We start from the raw sequence: 17,922 nt of genomic DNA on the forward strand, positions 1-17,922 counted from the left end.
TGTTTGTGGAAGCTAGCTTTACTTTACAGAGGAAGAGGGTCCCCACATCCGGCCCTTGTCCCCCACCCCCACCCCCGCCCAGGCCTCCTGCCCCAGCTTGGGGAGGCTGCACCCTAAGCCTTCCCGCCTGATAGAGCAGGAAGTGGGGAGCGCTTAGCTGGGGGGGAGATGGGTCAACAGCTCTTCCCGCCTGCTATCCTCACCACCCCGGAGGCTGGGGCACTTGCAGAGGCCAGACTGAGATCCAGAGGTTTTGGGGGACACTCGAGTGGGTTGTAGGCACGGGTGGTTGGCCTTCAGCCGCTGCAGCCTTCACTTGGCTCTGTCCCCCTGGGCTGCCAGGACACAAGCCTTTCCATGCTTCTCCCAGTGCTTGACTTGGCACTCCCTGCAGGCATATGGGCCGGTGAAGATGCAGTGATCCGAGGGGTATGGGAATGGGACTTAGGGGTCCAAGGTCCTAGGATGCCCTCACCTGCAGCAATACCACTCATTCTGGCACCGGGAGCAACGCTTGGAGGCCTCTGCACTGCAGTAGGCACAGCGGGGCCGCTCTGGAGCCACTGCCTCGAGCACATCCAGCCTGTAGGTCTCAGCCCACCTGGAAAAAGGGTCCAGAAGGACTTGCTGGACCTGTGGGTGGGGGGACAGGCGCAACCTCACCCACATCCACGCCGCTGCCTCCCTTCTCCCCTTCTGCTGGCTTAGCAGGCCTCACCTTCGCGCCTGCAGCCTCAGGTCCTGCTCCGAGGGGCTAAATACATGCCGCAGCTGATGCTTGGCGATAGCCTGCCACTTGCCTTTGTTCTCTCGCTCTAGTCGCTCCCAGATTTCTGGGATCTAGGGAAGAGAAGCAGAGTGGCAGGGAGGAGGAGCTGGTCAAGTGAGCAGTGGTCCTGACCAGCTAACTTCCAAGAGCCTACCTGTTCCAACACCAGGTCCTTCTTAGGGGGCTGGGCTTCGGTCAGGGCCAGGTGAGCCAGGAAACCCTGCAGGTCTGCCAGGTTGGGCAGCTGGTCGAGCAGTGTGTCTGTGAGGAAGGCCCGAAGCTGCAAGGGTGTCAGGGGAGGCCAGTGTGAGGCGGTGCTGACCAGAGGGTGGAGGAACAGACAGGGCCTGGGCTAGGCTGGGCTGGGCTGGGCTGAGGGTGCCAGTGGGACCCAGGTCCCACTAGCTGCTGTTATCACCTGAGGCCCAAGGTGTGGAGAGAGGGCTGTGGCTGAGGTGGGCGGGCAAAAATAAACATCAAGGGTGACCTAGGGCAGGGCAGGGGCTGTGGACACTCAGGTAGGAGGAGTTCCCTACCTTGAGTAGCTGTCCTTTGGCAAAGCTTGTGAGGCAGTAGCGGGCCCGGGCCTCAGGGCTTAACAGCAGGTTGTATAGGGCGATCCACACCTGCCCATCCAACTTGCTCAGTTTTTGCTGCTCCAAGGGGGTCACTGTATGCCAACGGCCACTCTCAAATTGCTGCAGCTTGCCTGGGAAGAGGAACCAACATATGGGGTGCAGGTATTGCGTGCTCTTTGAATGACCGAGCTGCATGGGCCACAGGACACACCCACATTGGGGTGGCGCTCACTTCAGAGCAGCGTGACTCCTCAGTAGTGGACACACAGGCCTTGCCTGTGACAGAGGCCAGGTCTAGGCCCACTGTGGGTGAAACATCCTGGTATTCTCTTTGGGCAAGGGGGCAAAGTTTACCTGACTGCAAGTGGCCCACCCCATCAATCCTGGAAGATGTCTTGGAAGCAGTGAACTGGGGCTTAGGCGGGTGGAAGAGGACCTTACCTCCTTCCCGCCGGCTCCAGGGACTGTGCTCCAGTAATTCCACCAGGAGACAGGGCAGGTTGTGGGTGCTGAGCATGCGGCTCAAGGTGCTCAGGGAAAGGCTAGGATGGGGATGGGGAGGTGAGTGGAGGTGACAGGCCCAGGCTCCCAGCCCTCCACTACAGGCCCCAGGCCTGACTGGGTTGCCCACCTATCCATACAGTCTGTGATGTAGCGAAGCACTGAGAGGGCCTTCAGTGCGATCTCAAATTCCATCAGCTCTGCCTGCTTCTGCAGCTCCTGAGGTGGGGGGTAGGATGGGGCACATGGTGTTCAAGCTAAGAGGGACCAGGGTCTAGCCCTTGCCAACCCCAGGGAACTTCCAGCCCACCTGCATGGGGCTGCTGTACTGGGACTCCTCCTCAGGGGGGGCACCACGGCCACTCTGGGCCACCAGGAGAGTCAGTTTGCGGTGGCAGTAGTCTACCAGGTCCAAGACAGTGTCCTCTGCTGACTCGCACACCTCCTGAAGGGCAGGAGCGGGGGAAACGTCCTGGCTCTGATGCTCTGGCCACACAGACACAACCCCCCTCACTGCCAGACTCTCGCCGAGGGCAGTAGCCAATGGGCAAGGCGGCTGCCTCACCTTGTGGAAGAACACTGTCTCCAGGAGGTTGATGATGGAGGCCTCGTGGTGTAACTGGCACATAAAGAGGAGGATAGGGCCTGGAGCTGCTGAGAGTGGGATACGGGCTACCAGCCACCCTCTCTAGTTCAGGGCCCTCTGAAGGGGCAGCCGGGGGTATGCACCGACGGCCCAGCTTACCACCATGTATATGGGAAATGTGTTCTGGGGCTTGAAGTCCTCCAGCTTGCACAGCACAGGGAAGACCTTCTGCTTCCACATCTCCACTGCAATCAGCTCTTCCACCAGCGTCGGGATCTTTGAGGGGGGAGGGCAGAGGACAAGAGGTGAGATGGGCCTGTCTTGGCCTCCTAACAGGTCAACCCAGTTCAGCCCTCCTCAAACTCCCATGGACCCTTAGGCTCTCCTATGCCCCATGAATTCCATCCCAAACCTCTCTCCTGCACCTTGAACCTTCATTTCCAGCTGCCTCCAACACCTCTGGGAGGGTCTCCATCCCCCAGGCTTCATGTGGATTGGTCCTTGCCTTGTCCCCAGGCTGCATGCTCCCTCTGCACTTGAGCCCTTGCCCCCCCCCCGCCCCCCATCCAAGTGCACCCTCAGGCCAGCCTCCTGCTCATGCCCTCTCTTGTCCTTGTTCTCTGATCTTGGAGGCTTTTCTGTGCCTTGGCCTCACTCTTTTCTCAGGTCCCTTCACAGTGCCCTATTCCTACCCCACCCCACCTGTAGGGGGCTCCACTTTTTCCTTGTAGAGGAACCCTTTTGTCAGTGATGATTCAGGTCATCTACTGGTGCCACCTCCTGGCTCACATCCCAGTCAAGCCAACTCCTGGTTTCTAACTCCCTTTCTCGTGTTGGGGAGGTTGCCCCCTTCTATGCCAAAGTTCCGCCCCACTTCACTGGGGGCCCCTCCCTAGCCTGACAGGCTAGTCAGGAATGCCTTTAGAACCTGGGCCCTCCCCCTACAGCCTATGCTGTTCTAGGATCCAGGACTATCTCCCTAATCAACTTGCACCCTGCTCCCCACCAGGCATGCCAGGGTCCTGTCCCATAGGGGTGCTAAATCAAATGTGTAACACACTCTTCTTTCTCCTTTGGGGAGGACCGAGGTGCCAGTCAGAGGGAAGTGTAGGCACCCAGTTTCTGAGAGGGTGGAGTGGTGGTGGGGGTGTGGAGTGGTGAAAAGGCAGGAACCGTGCCTGTGACTCCAGCGTACCTTCCCATGGGTGACCAGCAGCTCCTGGATGGGCTCGCCCTGGCTGGCTGTGGCATCGAGGATGGCCTGCATGTTCAGTTTCTCCAGGTTCTCATGCTGCTGGTTCCACCTGCCCCGGGTTGTGTGTGCATGTGGGTGCACATCTGTGCAGTAGGCGTGGGGGTCGGGGCTGGGTGCTATTGAAGCCTAACGCGATTCGGAGGGGTCCAAGGTGGCTCAGGACCATAGAACCCTATCTCAGAGAGCTTTTCCTCCCCACCTTACGGGCCCCTCCACGCTGGGCAAACCCTCCCCTCACAGGACTCTGGCCCACACACCCCCAACTCAAGGACTCTGACCCCATGATGCCACCTGACCCTGTATTCAGCGGCCTCACCCTCTGGAGCCCATATCGCGCAGCTCGAAGCTGCGCAGTCCCCGTATTAGCACGTCAGCCTCGCCCGGCAGTAGCAGCTCCAGGTCGCCCATGTCTCCGCAACGTGAGAGGGTGAAGGTGGGGTCTGGCTCTCCACGGGCAGCAGCTGGCTCTGGGGTGGCGATGCTGACACGCTCGGGGACCACGGTCTCCCGCGGGGCCGAAGTCTGGGACCCTACGGTTGCGGAGCGGTTGCTGCGCGTGAGTCTTCGCCGTCATGGAAACGGTAAGCTCGGCGCCTGCGCAGTGTGACCTGGGCCCCGCCCCACCTGCTGGGTTCCCACCCGCCAGCGTCTTGCCTGCTAGTCAAGCTGCGGGCAGCAACTCTTTTTGGACTCCTAGTGCTTTCTCGCTCACAATCGGCTGCAACTCGAGGGTTCCAGACTCCTGCATCCTAGGCTCCTTCGTCAGATGGATGTCAAATCGGCTCGCCCCCCACCAGTTCTCCCAATAGCGGCTCCCTTTCCGCCCACATTTGATGCTCCTCTCTGTGGCCTCCTCGCTTCAGCATTTCTGGCGTCCAGCTCTACCTCGTTGGCTCTATCCCCAAAATACTGCGCAGGGCTCACAACTTCTCTCCTTCCTACTCCGGGCTGCCATCACCTCTCATGTTACTGATCCTGGACCCATTTCCACCCTTGACCTTCCTGAGCTTTCCCCCTGCCTTGTAGCATGCGGGATCTTATTTCCCTGACCAGGGATCGAACCCCAGCCCTTGGCAGTTTAAGAGCCTGGAGTCCTAACCACTGGACCTCCAGGGAATTCCCACCAGGAGTCTTTTAAAGGTGTACATGAGGGACTTCACCGATAGTTCAGTGATTAACACTCCACGATTCCAATGCAGGGAGTGTGGATTTGATAACTGGTTGGGGAATTAAGATCCCACATGCAGCATGGCCAGGAAAAAAAAAATTTTTGTACATGAGACATTCCTTTCTCACATGACAGTGGATCTGGCTGCCTCTGGCTCTCAAAACATTGAATACTATGGTGGCTCAGATGGTAAGGAATCTGCCTGAAGTGCAGGAGACCCAGGTTCAATCTTTGGGTCAGAAAGATCCCCTGGAGAAGAAAATGGCAACTTTTCCAGTATTCTTGCCTGGAGAATTCCACCGACAGAGCAGCCTGGTGGGCTACAGTGCAAGGGGTCACAAAAGAGTCGGACACCACTGAGCGACGAATAGATGTCAGAGAGATTTCAGATGTCCAAAGCAACTTATCCATAGCTCTGGAGAATCAGGCTTTTGCCTCCTCTTCTACCTCCTGACTTTGTTTCTTGCCCCGCTCCCCCTTGCCCTCTATGTTCCGGTCCCATGGGCTTCCCGTGGCTCCCTCACATATCCCAAAGCAGATTTTGATTCAGGGCTTTTGCACCTGTTACTTCTGCCTGGTATACTCTTCCTTCTTCAGGGTTTGGTTCAGCTAAGCCTTCCTTGCCTATCTAATACAGAGCAGTCTCAGCTCCTATCCCAACTCACTTTTCATCTCAGCTTTCTGATTGTTTCTTTCTGGCTGATTATTTCAGTTTATAATTAGTGGGCACTTTTACGTGCCCATTGTCGGTTCTGCCCACCAGATGGCGCTCCAGGGTGCAGGACCACGGCTATTTCATTCACTGCTGGTTCTCTCTGGTGGCTGGCTCAGAGGCAGTCTTCAATAAAGGTAGGTTGAAATGGATGACTTTATTTACAGAAATGAGGGTCAACCTTAGGACAGTATGGACTAGTTTTCTGGTCTAGTCCTCATGCACCAGGCAGGGCTTAGCAGAAGAGTACCCATAGCTGCATGCCTTGTCCAGCTGCCACGAGCCTCACTTCCAGCAGATGATGATGTTGGGGTCATTTTCCAGCCGTTCATCTAGCTCTTGGTAGCTCATGCCTGTATGGTGTGGTGGAGGTGAGGTCAGCAGCCTTGGGGGGGTTGGCCATGCTGCCCTGACCCACCTCAGCGGTCCTGCCTGCTTCTACCTGTCTTGCAACAGATCTCATCATAGCTGTGGCAGCCTGTGTAAAGCCTGGCAGGGTGGCTCCGCTCATCCCGAGACACCCGCACAGGATACTTCTGTAGTCGCCGGATGAGGTTCTTCATAAGCCCAAACTGGATCAGCTTCCTGGGATGAGTGTCAAGTAAGAAAGAGGTGATGCTCTGGGCCAGGCTTCCTTCTAGCCAGGCCAGTCTCCCCTCCCTCCGGTATTGTTTCCATGACCAGACTGGTCTCCAAAACCCACCACCTCCAGGAAGCCTTCCTGGATTAGCAGTGCCATGTGATTCTGCTCACTAGGTGTCTCCTGCTTTCTCTCTGACCCAGAGTTCCACAGAGACACAGAGAATGTACCTCCCCTCAGGCAAACCCCTCATGCCTCAAGGGGCCCCCTCTGACCGTTCATCAACGTGCTGCAGCTGTTGGGGGTGGCGGCCAATGAGATCTCTCACAGTAGTGCCCGGGCTCAGGCTGCAGTACAACTGGAATACATCCCGGAGACTGGCCCTCTTGTGCCCTGCAGGCATCAAGGGTCAGTTCTCCAGGTGGCCCTGCCCTCCCTGAGATGGCCTCCCCCAGAGCCTGCCAATACCTTGCTTGGTCACGTAGGATAGACACGCCTCCTGCAGGGACTTGTCGTCCACCAGGTCCTGGACTTTAGGTGTCGGGCAGTACACATTGGAGTACTGGAGGATAGGAGGTGGCACAGGGGCTTGAGTAAGGGGCTTGGAAGTCTGACACAGCCCCAGCTGGGCCCAGTCACATGATCCAGTCTCCACTTAATCAGACCCCAGACTCACCTACCTGGAGGATGGACACCAGTGTCACAACGCCATAGTACCTGGGGGAAACAGTAGTGCTCAGCTTCTGAGGGCCATGCCTTCCCAGCGCCTACACTCAGGGCCCCTGGGTTCCTCCTTACTGCTAAACCTGTCCTGGGTGTCACTGCGCCCCACTCACAGCAGGTTCTGGATGGCAATGCGCACCAAGTTGAGCTCCACGTCTGCCTCGGCTGAAATCTTCTGGACGTGGCGGAAACCGTCAATGTAGGGCAGGATCTGGGCAGGGAAGAACAGGTTCAGTAGAAGCGGGATGAGGCCAGGGCTGTGGCCAGCCGCATGTCATGATGGCCAGGGCGGGCAAGCACACCTGCTGTGTGGTGAGGTCCCACTGTGAGTTGAAGAAATCCTCCTTGTCTTTGGTAAAGACAGGCACATCATACTCCTGGGCCACAGGAGGGTCAGGCCGCTGCTCAATCACCTTCAAGTGGATGGTGTTGGACTCATCTGCAGGGGACCCCCCCATATCCTCAGTGCCAACTCTTCCAAGAGGCCCTCAATTACCAGGCAGTCCTCCCAGCCACCCTTGAGGCAGACAGGTGGCTCTGGGTAGGACCAATCTCCTCCTTTTATGGATCAAGAGACTGAGGTCCATTCAGGGGAAGAAACATGTTCAGGGAGCAGAGCCAGAGAACTCTACTGGCCTCCCCCTCCCCAACCCCATGGTCCACTGGACCCTGGACATCGTCAGCCAAGCTCATGGCTATTTCCTGACCGCCAATTTGTTCACCAGTCTTGTCCTTGACTGGGCCCACCTTCCTCTGCCACTTTCCCATCCCTCCTTGACCCCTCTGCTGTCCTTATAGAGGCCGGGCCATACCGATAGGCAGAGTGCACCGGCCTGAGGCATTTAGCTCCTCCAGCAGGATGGTCATGATGGGCACCAACTTCTGCTTGCTCTCCTCCGTGGACACGAAGCTGCTCTCTAGCTGGATGGGGCGTGGACAGGATGGTGGGCACACCCCAGGACCCTTGGCTGGCACCCTGCCCTCGAAAGTTCCCAGGTCTGGAGGGCTTTGGAGACATGCGAACACCTTCCCTAACTCTGCCTGCCCATCCACCCGAGCCCATTGTGTTGCACACCTCCAGTGTGGTCAGGTAGCCAGCCAGCTTTTTGACGATGGGCTCAAGGGCACAGGTCTTGGCTTGGGCATCACACACAAAGCCTAAGTTGAACAGCAGGGCATTGCGGCTATACTTCTTATGCTCGATGCACACGGGGCAGCCTATCAGTTTCTTCTCCATGGCTGTGCTGGACGAGGGGAACAGGCAGGAACAAAATCAATCTCCTCCTGTCCCCAGGTCTGTCCACTCCTTCTTGGGAACCCTCCCTACTCCCCAGCTAGGGGCTCACACAGTGATGAGCTTGTTCTGCAGCTCTGGCTTGGTGATGATGTACACCTGGACGGTGTCAAACAGCTCCCGGGAGATGAAGTCCTCAGGGACCTGTGGAAGGAAGTGACAAGCAGCCCCTTAGAGGACCTAGTACAGAGACTAGGCAGAGTACACAGGGCGACCTTCAAGACCTAAGCTCTCTTCTCCAGGGTTTCTCCTCTCTCCCATCCACCCAGGCCTACTCCAACTTTGTGTTTCCACACACACATTATGTTTTCACCTACCTCCTGGCTGTTGCATATGCTGTTCCCTGCACCTGGCACACTCCTCCCACACCTAAATTTCTATGCATGCAGGGATACTGGTGGATCACCACTCACACCTCTCGTAGGACCTGGCACCTCCCTTGGGCCCACACAGCATCACTGCCTATGTGATGTTTGTTTGCTGTGCCACCCTGGGAGCCCGGGACTGGGCTTGAATATACCTGTGGTTCACGATTCCCCGCGAACGAGGGAGCGGCGTGCCTGCGTGTAGCACGGGGCACGGGGTTCCCTCGCTTCCAGGCAACTGACTGAACTCCCCGGAGCGTCCCTCTATCCCCCATTGTCCCGCGAGCCCGGATAGCACCTGATAGGTGATCTTGGGTCCCAGCGTAGGGTGAAACTCGCTGAAGAATATGCATTCGATGCGGCAGCTGCTGCCCATGGCGCCAGTGGGGCCGGGGTCTGTAGCTGGCGCCTCTATTCCTGGGAGCACCTGTCAGAAACAGACCGGAGGCTTGGGCCGCCAGCTCAGGCACGCCTGCGCACTGATACACCAGTGAAGCCATCTGCTCAACAGCGCCTGCGCAGCGCAACTCAGCCGTGTGGCTGCGAACAGTCCCAGGAAGTCCCGGGTGGGTAGGCGTCGCACCCGGAAGTTAAGCGGAGGAGCGACAGGGCGCGCGGCTAGCGCCCGGAGAGTCCCACTTGTTCGGGACCGAACCACCTCCTCGGGTCGGCGCTGCGGGTGAGGCAGGCGAATCCCTGGCGTGTAGAGGCAGCAAGCCAGCTGCACGTGGGAAGGGTGTGCTCAAAGCGATTCAGGCTGTAATTTCGACGCAACCTGGAACTACAGTTCCCGTAGTGCTTCACGCCCCTCCAGCGGGCGCTCCCGCCCTGCGACGGCGTGGTGCATTCTGGGATTTGTAGTCTAATACACGGCCTTGCGTATCTTATCTGGAAGGTGGACCAGTGATCAGTGCCAATTCAGATGCGGATACACGCCGACAGGCCACCAGCCCGCGACTATTCCTGGGCCCTGCCTTAATGCTGTCCCTTCCTACCTTAACTCTTTGGAAGAGAGTGGCATTCTTGCTTCGCCACTCTTGCTCCAGTGAGAAGAGTGGACAGCAGGCACCAGAGGCCCTTGCTCACTCTGCTATGCTTTCAGGCTACAGCCGGCCGGATTGATCATGGCCCTTTCTGTGGAGACCGAGTCACACATATACCGAGCTCTGCGCACTGCCTCCGGGGCTGCTGCCCACCTTGTGGCCTTGGGCTTCACCATCTTTGTGGCTGTACTTGCCAGGCCTGGCTCCAGTAAGTAGAATGCATAATTACTGACTTTTGGGAACTGTCACTTTTCCTGGGGAGCAGGGGCAATAGGAAGCCTTGGGTCTGACTCTTGGGACATGCCATGCTGGAGGGATAAGCAGGGTGATGAGAGTGAGGGCTCTGCCAGCTTGGCCAGGCCCTAGAGAGTACCTGGCTTCTCTTGTCTGGATGCTGCACTTGGCTGCCTCTTGCAAAGTACAGAGGGAAAGAGGGAGGGCTGAGAGAAGGGTGAAGGGTGGCCTCTGATCCAGGGAGGGTCCAGGAAGAGAGAATAGATATGGGGTCAGCTTGTTGCAGTAAGAGGGAGCTTGCATTTTGGCAGCACCTCCTTGGGTGATGGGCTGCTCATTTTCCTCAGCCTGTGGGGATTGGTATGGCTGGGTTCTTCTTGTTTGAGCCTCACGTCTTCCTCTTCTCATTCCAGGTCTCTTCTCCTGGCACCCTGTGCTTATGTCTTTGGCTGTAAGTAGTGAACCTGGCCAGCTCTTACGGGTGGGAAGGAATACAGCTCTGAGGGTGGTCTTAGTGGCCTCTAAATGTAAATGCACACTTGATATCTATTTGGAAGGGTGGGATGTGGGGTTGGAGGAACTGTAGGCTCCAACTCCTGCCACAGTTTATATGAGACTTGAACTAGGGTAATGAAGATGTAGGGCTTTGTCTAAGTACAAAATGATGCTTTAGCCACCTCCAGGCAGGAGGCTTAAAATATGCATTTGGGTGTACCTGTGCCTCCTGTCACCTTAATTTACAGTGGTGCACCTAATACTCCCTGAAACAGTGCACCCATGTGGACAACTCTTGCCGAGAAATTGTATCCAGGCCTGTCAGGGAAACAAAGCTTGTGAATCATTTATAACTGTCCCATCTCAAACCTCGTGTTTGCTGGGTAACATAGCAGAGATGACATTTCAGAGTAGCACCCAGGAAGAAGTGTGAAGAGGTACCTCTTGCGGTTACTCAGAACCCATGTTCTGTCCCAGATGGTTTTCCACTCTTGCCCCACCAAATACTCTTGTCAGTGGGGGAGAGAATAAAGGGCAGTCAGTCCACACTGGCTGGCAGCTTAGGTTCATTGAAAACTCTGCCTTTCTGCTTGGCAGCACTCCCATTTAGTGTCCTGTCTCTGTCTCCGCAGTTCTCTTTCCTGATGACCGAGGCATTGCTGGTGTTCTCTCCTGAGAGTTCGTTGCTGCGCTCCCTTTCACGGAAGGGCCGAGCACGTTGCCACTGGGTTCTGCAGCTTCTGGCCTTGCTGTGTGCATTGCTGGGCCTGAGCCTTGTCATCCTCCACAAGGAACAGATTGGCAAAGCCCACCTGGCCACGTGGCATGGGCGGGCAGGGCTGCTAGCTGTGCTGTGGGCAGGGCTGCAGTGCTCAGGTGGGGTGGGGCTGCTCTACCCCAAATTGCTGCCTCGATGGCCCCTGGCCAAGCTTAAGCTGTACCACGCCACTTCGGGGTTGGTGGGCTACCTTCTAGGGGGTGCCAGCCTCTTGTTGGGCATGTGCTCACTCTGGTTCACTGCCACAGTCACCGGTGGGGTCTGGTACCTGGCTGTGCTTTGCCCTGTCATTACCAGCTTGGTCATTATGAACCAGGTGAGCAACGCCTACCTGTACCGCAAGAGGATCCAGCCGTGAACTCTTCCCAGCCTTGGGAAAGCCTGGATTTGCCCCTCAGCTTGGGAGCCGGGTTTGAGGCCTCCTGGACTCCCTCAGCTCGCTCACGGGACACCTCAGGCCCTGGGGCAGCCAGAGTCCTGTGTGTGACACTGTTCCTTGCTCCTCATGCTGCGGTGCCTCCCCTTTCCTTCCTTCTCTACCGTCCCAGAGAAGTTTATGGATCATGTGCCTGGATGAAGTCGGGGTTGCAAGACTGTCCCCCACCCCCAGCAACTCAACTTTTGCTGGTATGTCCAGAAATTACAGAAGAGAAGAAAGTAAAATAAAGTGAAAAAAAAAAGACTGAAGGGATTTCCCCGATGGTCTAGTTGTTAAGACTCTGAGCTTCCAATGCAGGGGGTGCAGATTTGATCCCTAGTGGGGGAACTAAGATCCCACATGCTGCGAGGTGCAGTCAAAAAGAAAAAAAAGACTGAAAAGACTGAATGGGAGGAATAGCCCAGAGCTGGGGACAGTTCAGTAAGAACACATGGGCAGCTGGGCAAGATGGGGATCTGTCCATGGCTGCTCACTGAGAGGCTAAAGCGCTCCTGCGACATTAGGTCCTGGGATCTGGCTGCTGAGTGTCCTGTGCCACCTGGGGCCCTAGCAGGTCCTAGGGCTGTAGCTGTAGCTGTGATGGGTGGGGCTGTGTCCTCAGTTTCCCCAGGTGCCCACTGTGTTGGGAGTTTCAACTGTGATGGTCCAGTCTGGGCAAGGACAGGATGGGAGCTGGGGATGGGCTGCCTCCATAGGTGCCAAACACCGAGCAATTTTGTCTTCAAAGTGAACCATGGGTAAGAACAACTCCTTATGATGAGAGGCCCTTAGTTATCAGGTCTTCAGGCAGGGCCTCCCTGACCAGGTAGTGCAGGGAGAGAGACAATGAGTAAGGGTCTGAGGTGACAGCTCTGGGAAGGCTGGTTGAGAGTGGACATGTGGTGGTGAGGCAAGGGAGAGTGTGACAGGGGGTGGGGAGAAATGAGGGCAATGGGCTTTTTATCTAGCAGGAACAGCCTTCGTGGCTGAGCCCTGGAACCTGAGGTCCCTGTCTAATCCGCAGCTGAGCATGGCGAGGGGGCTGCACAAGGTGGTCTAACGGAGCCCAGGAGCCATACCTCAAAGAACTGCTTTATTGATACTGCGAGGCAGGGCTTGCTGCCCACTCAAGTGGTCCTGTAGAAAATACCTGGGAGCTGTGGCTGCTCTGGGCTGGAAGCAGCCATGGCCACAGCAGAGGGAATCAGAAATCTTGACATGAGCGTAGTCTTTCTGGGGGCAGGCAGCGATGTGCAGCAGCCCTGCGCCGGCTCCTGCACTGGCTGGACCCCCAGAATGTTTTTGGCAAATCCTCGCCTTGGCTCAGGGCTCTCGGCAACCAGCGTCAGGTGTGTGGGCTGGCCCAGGAGCCGCGGCACCAGTGTCTGTGCAGCCACCTGCGTGAGGCTGCCTGCTGAGGTGCAGTCTTACCTCGGATGGCCTGGGCTGGCTACGCTTCAGAGGTCCCATGCCTGGCAGAGTGGTTGTCTGGAGCTGGAACCAGGAGCAAGCGTCCTGGGTAGTGTTGGCGAGAAAGAGCAGAAGGCTGTGGCAACCCGCAGCAGGCCTTCTTCCCTCTCCTCAGAGCAGTCAGTGCCCTGGAGTAGCTGAGAGGGTGTCAAAGGGGGCTTGGGAGAGGAGGTGCTACACTCAAGGTGGTCTAGAGTTACAGCGTCGGGGGAGCTGCCTCAAAGGTGATCAGGCTGGATTCTGGGACGGCCCCCTTCCCTGGGAGTGTGGGGGCCTTGTCTGATGGCACGGGGCTATCCATCTTGGCCCCAGCCTCCTCTTCATCGTCGTCCATGCTGGGCCAGACGGATTGGTCCTCCACTCGCTTCAACCGCTCGTTGAGGGCCTTCAGAGCCAGTTGCCTGGGGCCAGGGAAAGATGACAGGTCACTATGGGTCTGAACGTGGTTCATGCCCTGTATTCTTTCCCCCAGGAAACTGACTTGCCTTACTGCTCACATGCCTCTCAAAATCCTATGTGTTCTTCCTCATTGCAGGGCCCAGGGCTCCCCAGGGATCCGATTAGGACTCTCTGCCATCCAAATGAGGACCCAAAAGCTGTAGAGCACTCCCTCCATAGTTCGGACACCTCCAGGCTGAGAATGGTGGGTGCCCACCAGGCTGCCCCCAGGCCAGCCCCAGACATGGTTCTGAGGATGGTGCCTAAGGCTAGGCAGAACTGCGACCCAGGGCAGATGGTGGAATGGCAAATCCCTGGACACATGAATTTCTGCTGGGCACCAGCATCACACTGAAGGCATAACTTCTCCCCATCTCCCTGTCAGGAGTGTTGTGAACCCCCTGGCAAGGGTCTGTGGGGAGGTTTGGAACGTCAGTCCTTGCCTTGGCTCTCAGCCTGGGAAAGCAGGGCCAACTTGGGTTAGCTCACCCCTCCTAACTGACTCTTAGCATTGGCCTTCCCAGAAGAACCCCCAACACCACCAAGACCTGGGTTAGAACAGGAACACATAGTTTCCTAGCGGGAAGAGAGGAAGAAAAAACTGCCCATGTGGGTAGGGCACAGGCCAGGCCTGGTTCCACTGGGCAGACCCCTGGAGACCCCACCCTGAAGGGAAGTGGGGAAGTTCGCTAGAAGAAGGTATATACAAGGACCTGGGACCCTGCCCACCAGGAGGTGGGCTGCTCATGCTGCCAGGTAACACTCCTCATAGTGGTCACTGTGGACCCCTTCTGCCACCAGCATGGGAGACCTATATAGCCTTCCATGTTCCAGAAGAAAACCAAAATCTCCACCATGCCAGGGGACATGACAGGAGGAGCAACAAGAAGACAGGCACGCAAAGCCCCAGCATTTCCACCCTGCCCTTCAGCCTGGCCTCATGGCAAGTTGGCACAGACAGGACAGTCCTTCCCTCTGCTACCCAGGCTCCTATTCTGGAGACTGCCTTGCTAATTCTGTTTAAAACCTGCCAAGGTAGTGGCATGCTCATCACTCCGTCACAAGGGTCAAAGAAGGGAAACCCTGCCTCCCACTATTACTGGCTCTTTGGGGCAGGGAGTGTGGCATGCAGCAAGAGATCAAACTGCTTGGTAAAGTGACCCCTATCCCCAAGCAAGGTAACAACCACAAGGCTATGCCAGGAACCCCCTTCCTGACACCACACCCCAACATGCCTCCAACTGTACAGTTTCTTGGGGCTGTGAAGGTTTTTCGAATGTCCAGCCAACCCTAACAATCCAAGATTTCTCACTAGAGGAGGGGCCACCACTGTGGACTGGGATCACCCGAACATCTCTGAGGACAGTTCAGTTTCCACTAGGCCCAGCCCTTCTGGCTACAACTCCTCCACCAGTTAAGGTTAAAGATTAAGAAAGAACTCGGTCTCTAGGACTGTTTAGCCACGGAGACACAAACTGTAAGGCCCACAATCAAGCTCTGTGGCATGCCCTGTGTACTAACACCTGGCACCTTGGGCCACAGTAATCTGGCCTTCTCTAGTTGGAAACTCCTTCAGGAGAGGGGTGTGTCCCACACGCCAAAGCCCCAGTGGAGAGGAAGCGCTGGAACAAGTCCAGCTGAATTTGTAAAGTTGCCTGCTAAGAACTCATCTCACGGGTATGCAAAAGCAGAAGCCTTTTACAAGTGCACAGAGTTGGAACAGAACCTGCTCTAGATTTCACAATTCAAGTAATTGCATAAAAAAACAAAAACCCAAACAACAACAAAAACCACTCAAGAATAATGTTAGAAACGGAGCTGTGCCCACTCTGGTGAGTCCATAGGCCTGGGAGAGAGAAAGAAATGGATTAAAAAAAAAAATCTGTCTTGCCCTGGCCAAGGTGCAGTAAGTGAATAATTCAGCTGAGACTCCTGATGGTGCAGATGGCTTGGTTTACAGATAATGAAAAGGCTGTCTCCATTCCCCGGTGTGGTCAGCAGGCTCCCTCGGTGGGTCACATGGCTGTCCCCTGGGTTTGGTGACACATGCCTGCCAGAGTCGGTGTACATGGGCCAGTGGCTGTCTAAATCTAGTTATACCCCAGGCTTCCCTGTTAATAAATAAGCTGCGGAGAAGCACGACATCTGAATTTAAGGCCCAGGAAGAGGGTGGAGTCCAGCACTTGGAAACTGGGGTGGCCCCAACCACCTCATAAGGATCCCAGGTCTCCTTCCCTATTCCTCTCTCACAGGGGAAAAAGGACCAGCGGGTTGCTTCTGGCTCCCACGGGACCAGTGTCTAGAATGCCAAGATTCTGAGACAAGGCCAGGCTTACGTGTACCTGGCTCTCCACTAGCCCTCACACAGTTCAAAAGGAAGGAGGGCGTTTCTTGAAACTTAAGCACCCTGAGTGGTGAGAAAGACAACTTTTACTCCCTAATTTTGGAAAGCAACGTATGCAGCCCAGATACCGAAGTGTTGAGATCAAGGCCACAAACTGGATTTTCTCTGAGTCTGCCCCCAACATCTTACTGTAAACCTACATACAGCTGCCAGCCTACATACAGCAAGCAAGCACCTCAAAAGATGGAATGTGACCTGATCTGTAAGATTCTCCTAGCTCAACAAGGTTTTGGAAGATTCCACAGTACCTTCTCCGCTCTGCGTCTTGAGGGTCTGTGCCTGGGAGGCTGATGGTAATGGAGGATGGGGCGCCCACATCATAGCGCTTCACTGTCTTCTGGCATATCTTTACTTTCACCAGGAGGCCATGCACCAGGTTTGCCAGCAGGCTCACCACAGGCTGCAGGATCTCGGGGAAGAAGGTGGCGAAAGCAAAGTGGTCGGCCATGTCCCCTCGGCCTCGGCTATGCCGCTGGTAGAAGCGAAGATACACCCAACTGGAGATCAGCCCAAAGCCATAGGAGGCCAGTGCCGGACTCTGGAGCAGTGTGGCCAGCCGCAGCAGCAGCAGCAGCCCCAACAGCAGCATGGGCACCACACTGACACGCACCTGGGGCACTCGCAGGACCACACAGTCCCCCATGGTTTGCTTGAGTGCCACCAGAACACCACCTAGGAAGCCCAGGGCGCCGTGGATGCGGACAGTGAAAAGGTAGACCAAGTTGAAGGAAGCCATGTAGGTGAGGAGGTAGGCGAAGGCCCCCAGCAGCCCCACAGACACGTTCACCACTGAGAAGAAGATGAGCAGCTCCAAGGCCCCCCAGAGGGGCTCCAGCAAACGTCCAGCTACCACTACCGTGGCCAGGCTGATGGCCACATCCCACACATGCTGTTCCATCAACCCATGGGTAGCCAGGGTCCAGATCCAGAAGTTGGGCGGAAAGAGGTAGCCTGGGGTGACCGCCAGGCAGCCCGTGTCCACGGCGAAGGACAACAGATACAGAAATAGTACCGCCGCGCACAGAGCCTTCACCACCACGCTGGCGCTGGACAGAATGGCCCCCAAGTGTTGGCGGGCGCCCGGTAGGGCGCGCTGCATCTTCCTGGCGGGCGTTGGCCTGAGGGAAGGGTTTAGTGGGCTAGGGGCCTCCCCGGGGCCTCTTCCCAGTCCGGCCCCGACGGGAGGCCCGGGCCCGACCTAGTCCCTGGCCTATGGCCCCGGTGAAGGCTTCTACTTCCGGTCGGGTCGACTCCGGTCCCAAAGGGCAGAGCCGGGCCTGGTCGGTCGCGGGGCCGGGGCCTAGGCCCCTCGACGGGGAATCTGAGGGAAGGCCCCGAGCAGCTTAGGCACCACCGCCTGCCCGCCCGCCCTGTGTGGCCACAGCGCCGACCGGGCTGGCGGTGATGTCAGGGCTCGATCTCCTCCATCCACTCTGGGGCCTCTTACGGTCCGCGCGGCACGGAGACTAGTTCTGGGCAGGAGTCAAGTCTGGTCAGCTCCGCCTCGGCCTCGGTCTCGGTTTCGACAGTACCTCCTCCCTTCTCAGGCGCCGACAAACAGGGCGCTGCGCCTGCGCACCCCGGACGGCGGCAGGAAGCCCTCTGAGCGTCGGCCTTCCGGCTCCGCGGCATGCTGGGACATGAAGTCCTTGGCCACACTGGGACCTGCGGCGATCCGGGCTCTGGGTAGAACAAGTCCCAGGAGGCTGTGCGCCGGGAGAGGCGGGTGTGCTTGGGAGTTGTAGTGCTCAGGACCGTTTCCGCCGGTTCTCCAGACGTGGGGCGGGGGGAGGGCGAACGACCTCTGGAGAGCGGCGAGAACCAGCGGCTGCACAGCTGCACGCCACGCACTTTCTGAATTTCCCGGGAGGCGTGGCTCCATGTCTGCCCGTACATCTGAGTGGGTGTGTCCTTGTAGCCAGGTGTGCGAGTAAGTATGTTGGATGGTCCAGCGGGCGCGAACTCCTGGAACTTCCACGGTCGGGTGTATGCCTGACCCAGGTTGGAATTCTTGCTCTGTCATCTGACGGATGCGTGGCATTGGCCAAATTCCCGAACTTTACTGAAACTCAGTTTCATGGACCGTTGAATGGAGATGATGACGGGACCTA

General features: G+C 57.0%; 4 protein-coding genes across 5 annotated transcripts; 1 reads left to right on the forward strand and 3 right to left on the reverse strand.

Annotated features, from left to right (window-relative positions):
- Positions 1-4,278, reverse strand: ZMYND10 (zinc finger MYND-type containing 10). 2 transcript variants are annotated; one of them, XM_040247062.1, is made up of 12 exons: positions 4,006-4,278; positions 3,630-3,738; positions 2,594-2,710; positions 2,414-2,467; positions 2,159-2,293; positions 1,979-2,067; positions 1,789-1,889; positions 1,306-1,478; positions 924-1,049; positions 719-840; positions 476-601; positions 1-388 (listed from the first exon to the last, which is right to left on the reverse strand). In XM_040247062.1, the coding sequence occupies exons 1-12, from the start codon at positions 4,095-4,097 to the stop codon at positions 313-315; spliced, it is 1,320 nt and encodes a 439-aa protein (XP_040102996.1). In that variant the 5' UTR covers positions 4,098-4,278; the 3' UTR covers positions 1-312. The 2 variants fall into 2 exon arrangements, with proteins under 2 accessions (XP_040102996.1, XP_040102997.1); XM_040247063.1 differs by having other exon boundaries at positions 3,630-3,772; positions 4,006-4,082.
- Positions 4,279-5,706: 1,428 nt separating this feature from the next.
- NPRL2 (NPR2 like, GATOR1 complex subunit) lies at positions 5,707-9,057 on the reverse strand. The gene is made up of 11 exons (XM_040247066.1): positions 8,830-9,057; positions 8,219-8,310; positions 7,948-8,116; positions 7,685-7,793; positions 7,175-7,311; positions 6,986-7,083; positions 6,830-6,866; positions 6,618-6,711; positions 6,425-6,542; positions 6,012-6,154; positions 5,707-5,922 (listed from the first exon to the last, which is right to left on the reverse strand). The coding sequence occupies exons 1-11, from the start codon at positions 8,905-8,907 to the stop codon at positions 5,855-5,857; spliced, it is 1,143 nt and encodes a 380-aa protein (XP_040103000.1). The 5' UTR covers positions 8,908-9,057; the 3' UTR covers positions 5,707-5,854.
- A 7-nt stretch (positions 9,058-9,064) lies between these two features.
- On the forward strand, positions 9,065-11,763 carry LOC120868310 (cytochrome b561 domain-containing protein 2). The gene is made up of 4 exons (XM_040247068.1): positions 9,065-9,210; positions 9,634-9,782; positions 10,222-10,259; positions 10,936-11,763. Exons 2-4 carry the CDS (start codon positions 9,656-9,658, stop codon positions 11,437-11,439), a joined length of 669 nt encoding a protein of 222 aa, XP_040103002.1. The 5' UTR covers positions 9,065-9,210; positions 9,634-9,655; the 3' UTR covers positions 11,440-11,763.
- An 810-nt stretch (positions 11,764-12,573) lies between these two features.
- On the reverse strand, positions 12,574-17,388 carry TMEM115 (transmembrane protein 115). The gene is made up of 2 exons (XM_040247067.1): positions 16,060-17,388; positions 12,574-13,370 (listed from the first exon to the last, which is right to left on the reverse strand). The coding sequence occupies exons 1-2, from the start codon at positions 16,908-16,910 to the stop codon at positions 13,166-13,168; spliced, it is 1,056 nt and encodes a 351-aa protein (XP_040103001.1). The 5' UTR covers positions 16,911-17,388; the 3' UTR covers positions 12,574-13,165.
- Between the last annotated feature and the right edge of the window lie 534 nt (positions 17,389-17,922).

The sequence above is a fragment of the Oryx dammah genome, unplaced genomic scaffold (assembly GCF_014754425.2).
Source record: "Oryx dammah isolate SB20612 unplaced genomic scaffold, SCBI_Odam_1.1 HiC_scaffold_9, whole genome shotgun sequence".
Classification (NCBI taxonomy): domain Eukaryota; kingdom Metazoa; phylum Chordata; class Mammalia; order Artiodactyla; family Bovidae; genus Oryx; species Oryx dammah.

Coding starts and splice junctions, on each gene's coding strand:
- ZMYND10 (XM_040247062.1), bottom strand. CDS start 4,097: ATGGGCGACCTGGAGCTGCTACTGCCGGGCGAGGCTGACGTGCTAATA. Junction 2,468..2,593: donor CATTTCCCATATACATGGTG/GTAAGCTGGGCC, acceptor TTTATGTGCCAG/TTACACCACGAGGCCTCCAT. Junction 2,294..2,413: donor AGACAGTGTTCTTCCACAAG/GTGAGGCAGCCG, acceptor CCTGCCCTTCAG/GAGGTGTGCGAGTCAGCAGA.
- NPRL2 (XM_040247066.1), bottom strand. CDS start 8,907: ATGGGCAGCAGCTGCCGCATCGAATGCATATTCTTCAGCGAGTTTCAC. Junction 7,794..7,947: donor GCTACCTGACCACACTGGAG/GTGTGCAACACA, acceptor CGCCCCATCCAG/CTAGAGAGCAGCTTCGTGTC. Junction 6,543..6,617: donor ATCCTACGTGACCAAGCAAG/GTATTGGCAGGC, acceptor TGATGCCTGCAG/GGCACAAGAGGGCCAGTCTC.
- LOC120868310 (XM_040247068.1), top strand. CDS start 9,656: ATGGCCCTTTCTGTGGAGACCGAGTCACACATATACCGAGCTCTGCGC. Junction 9,783..10,221: donor ACTTGCCAGGCCTGGCTCCA/GTAAGTAGAATG, acceptor TTCTCATTCCAG/GTCTCTTCTCCTGGCACCCT. Junction 10,260..10,935: donor CTGTGCTTATGTCTTTGGCT/GTAAGTAGTGAA, acceptor CTGTCTCCGCAG/TTCTCTTTCCTGATGACCGA.
- TMEM115 (XM_040247067.1), bottom strand. CDS start 16,910: ATGCAGCGCGCCCTACCGGGCGCCCGCCAACACTTGGGGGCCATTCTG. Junction 13,371..16,059: donor CAAGACGCAGAGCGGAGAAG/GTACTGTGGAAT, acceptor CCCTGGCCCCAG/GCAACTGGCTCTGAAGGCCC.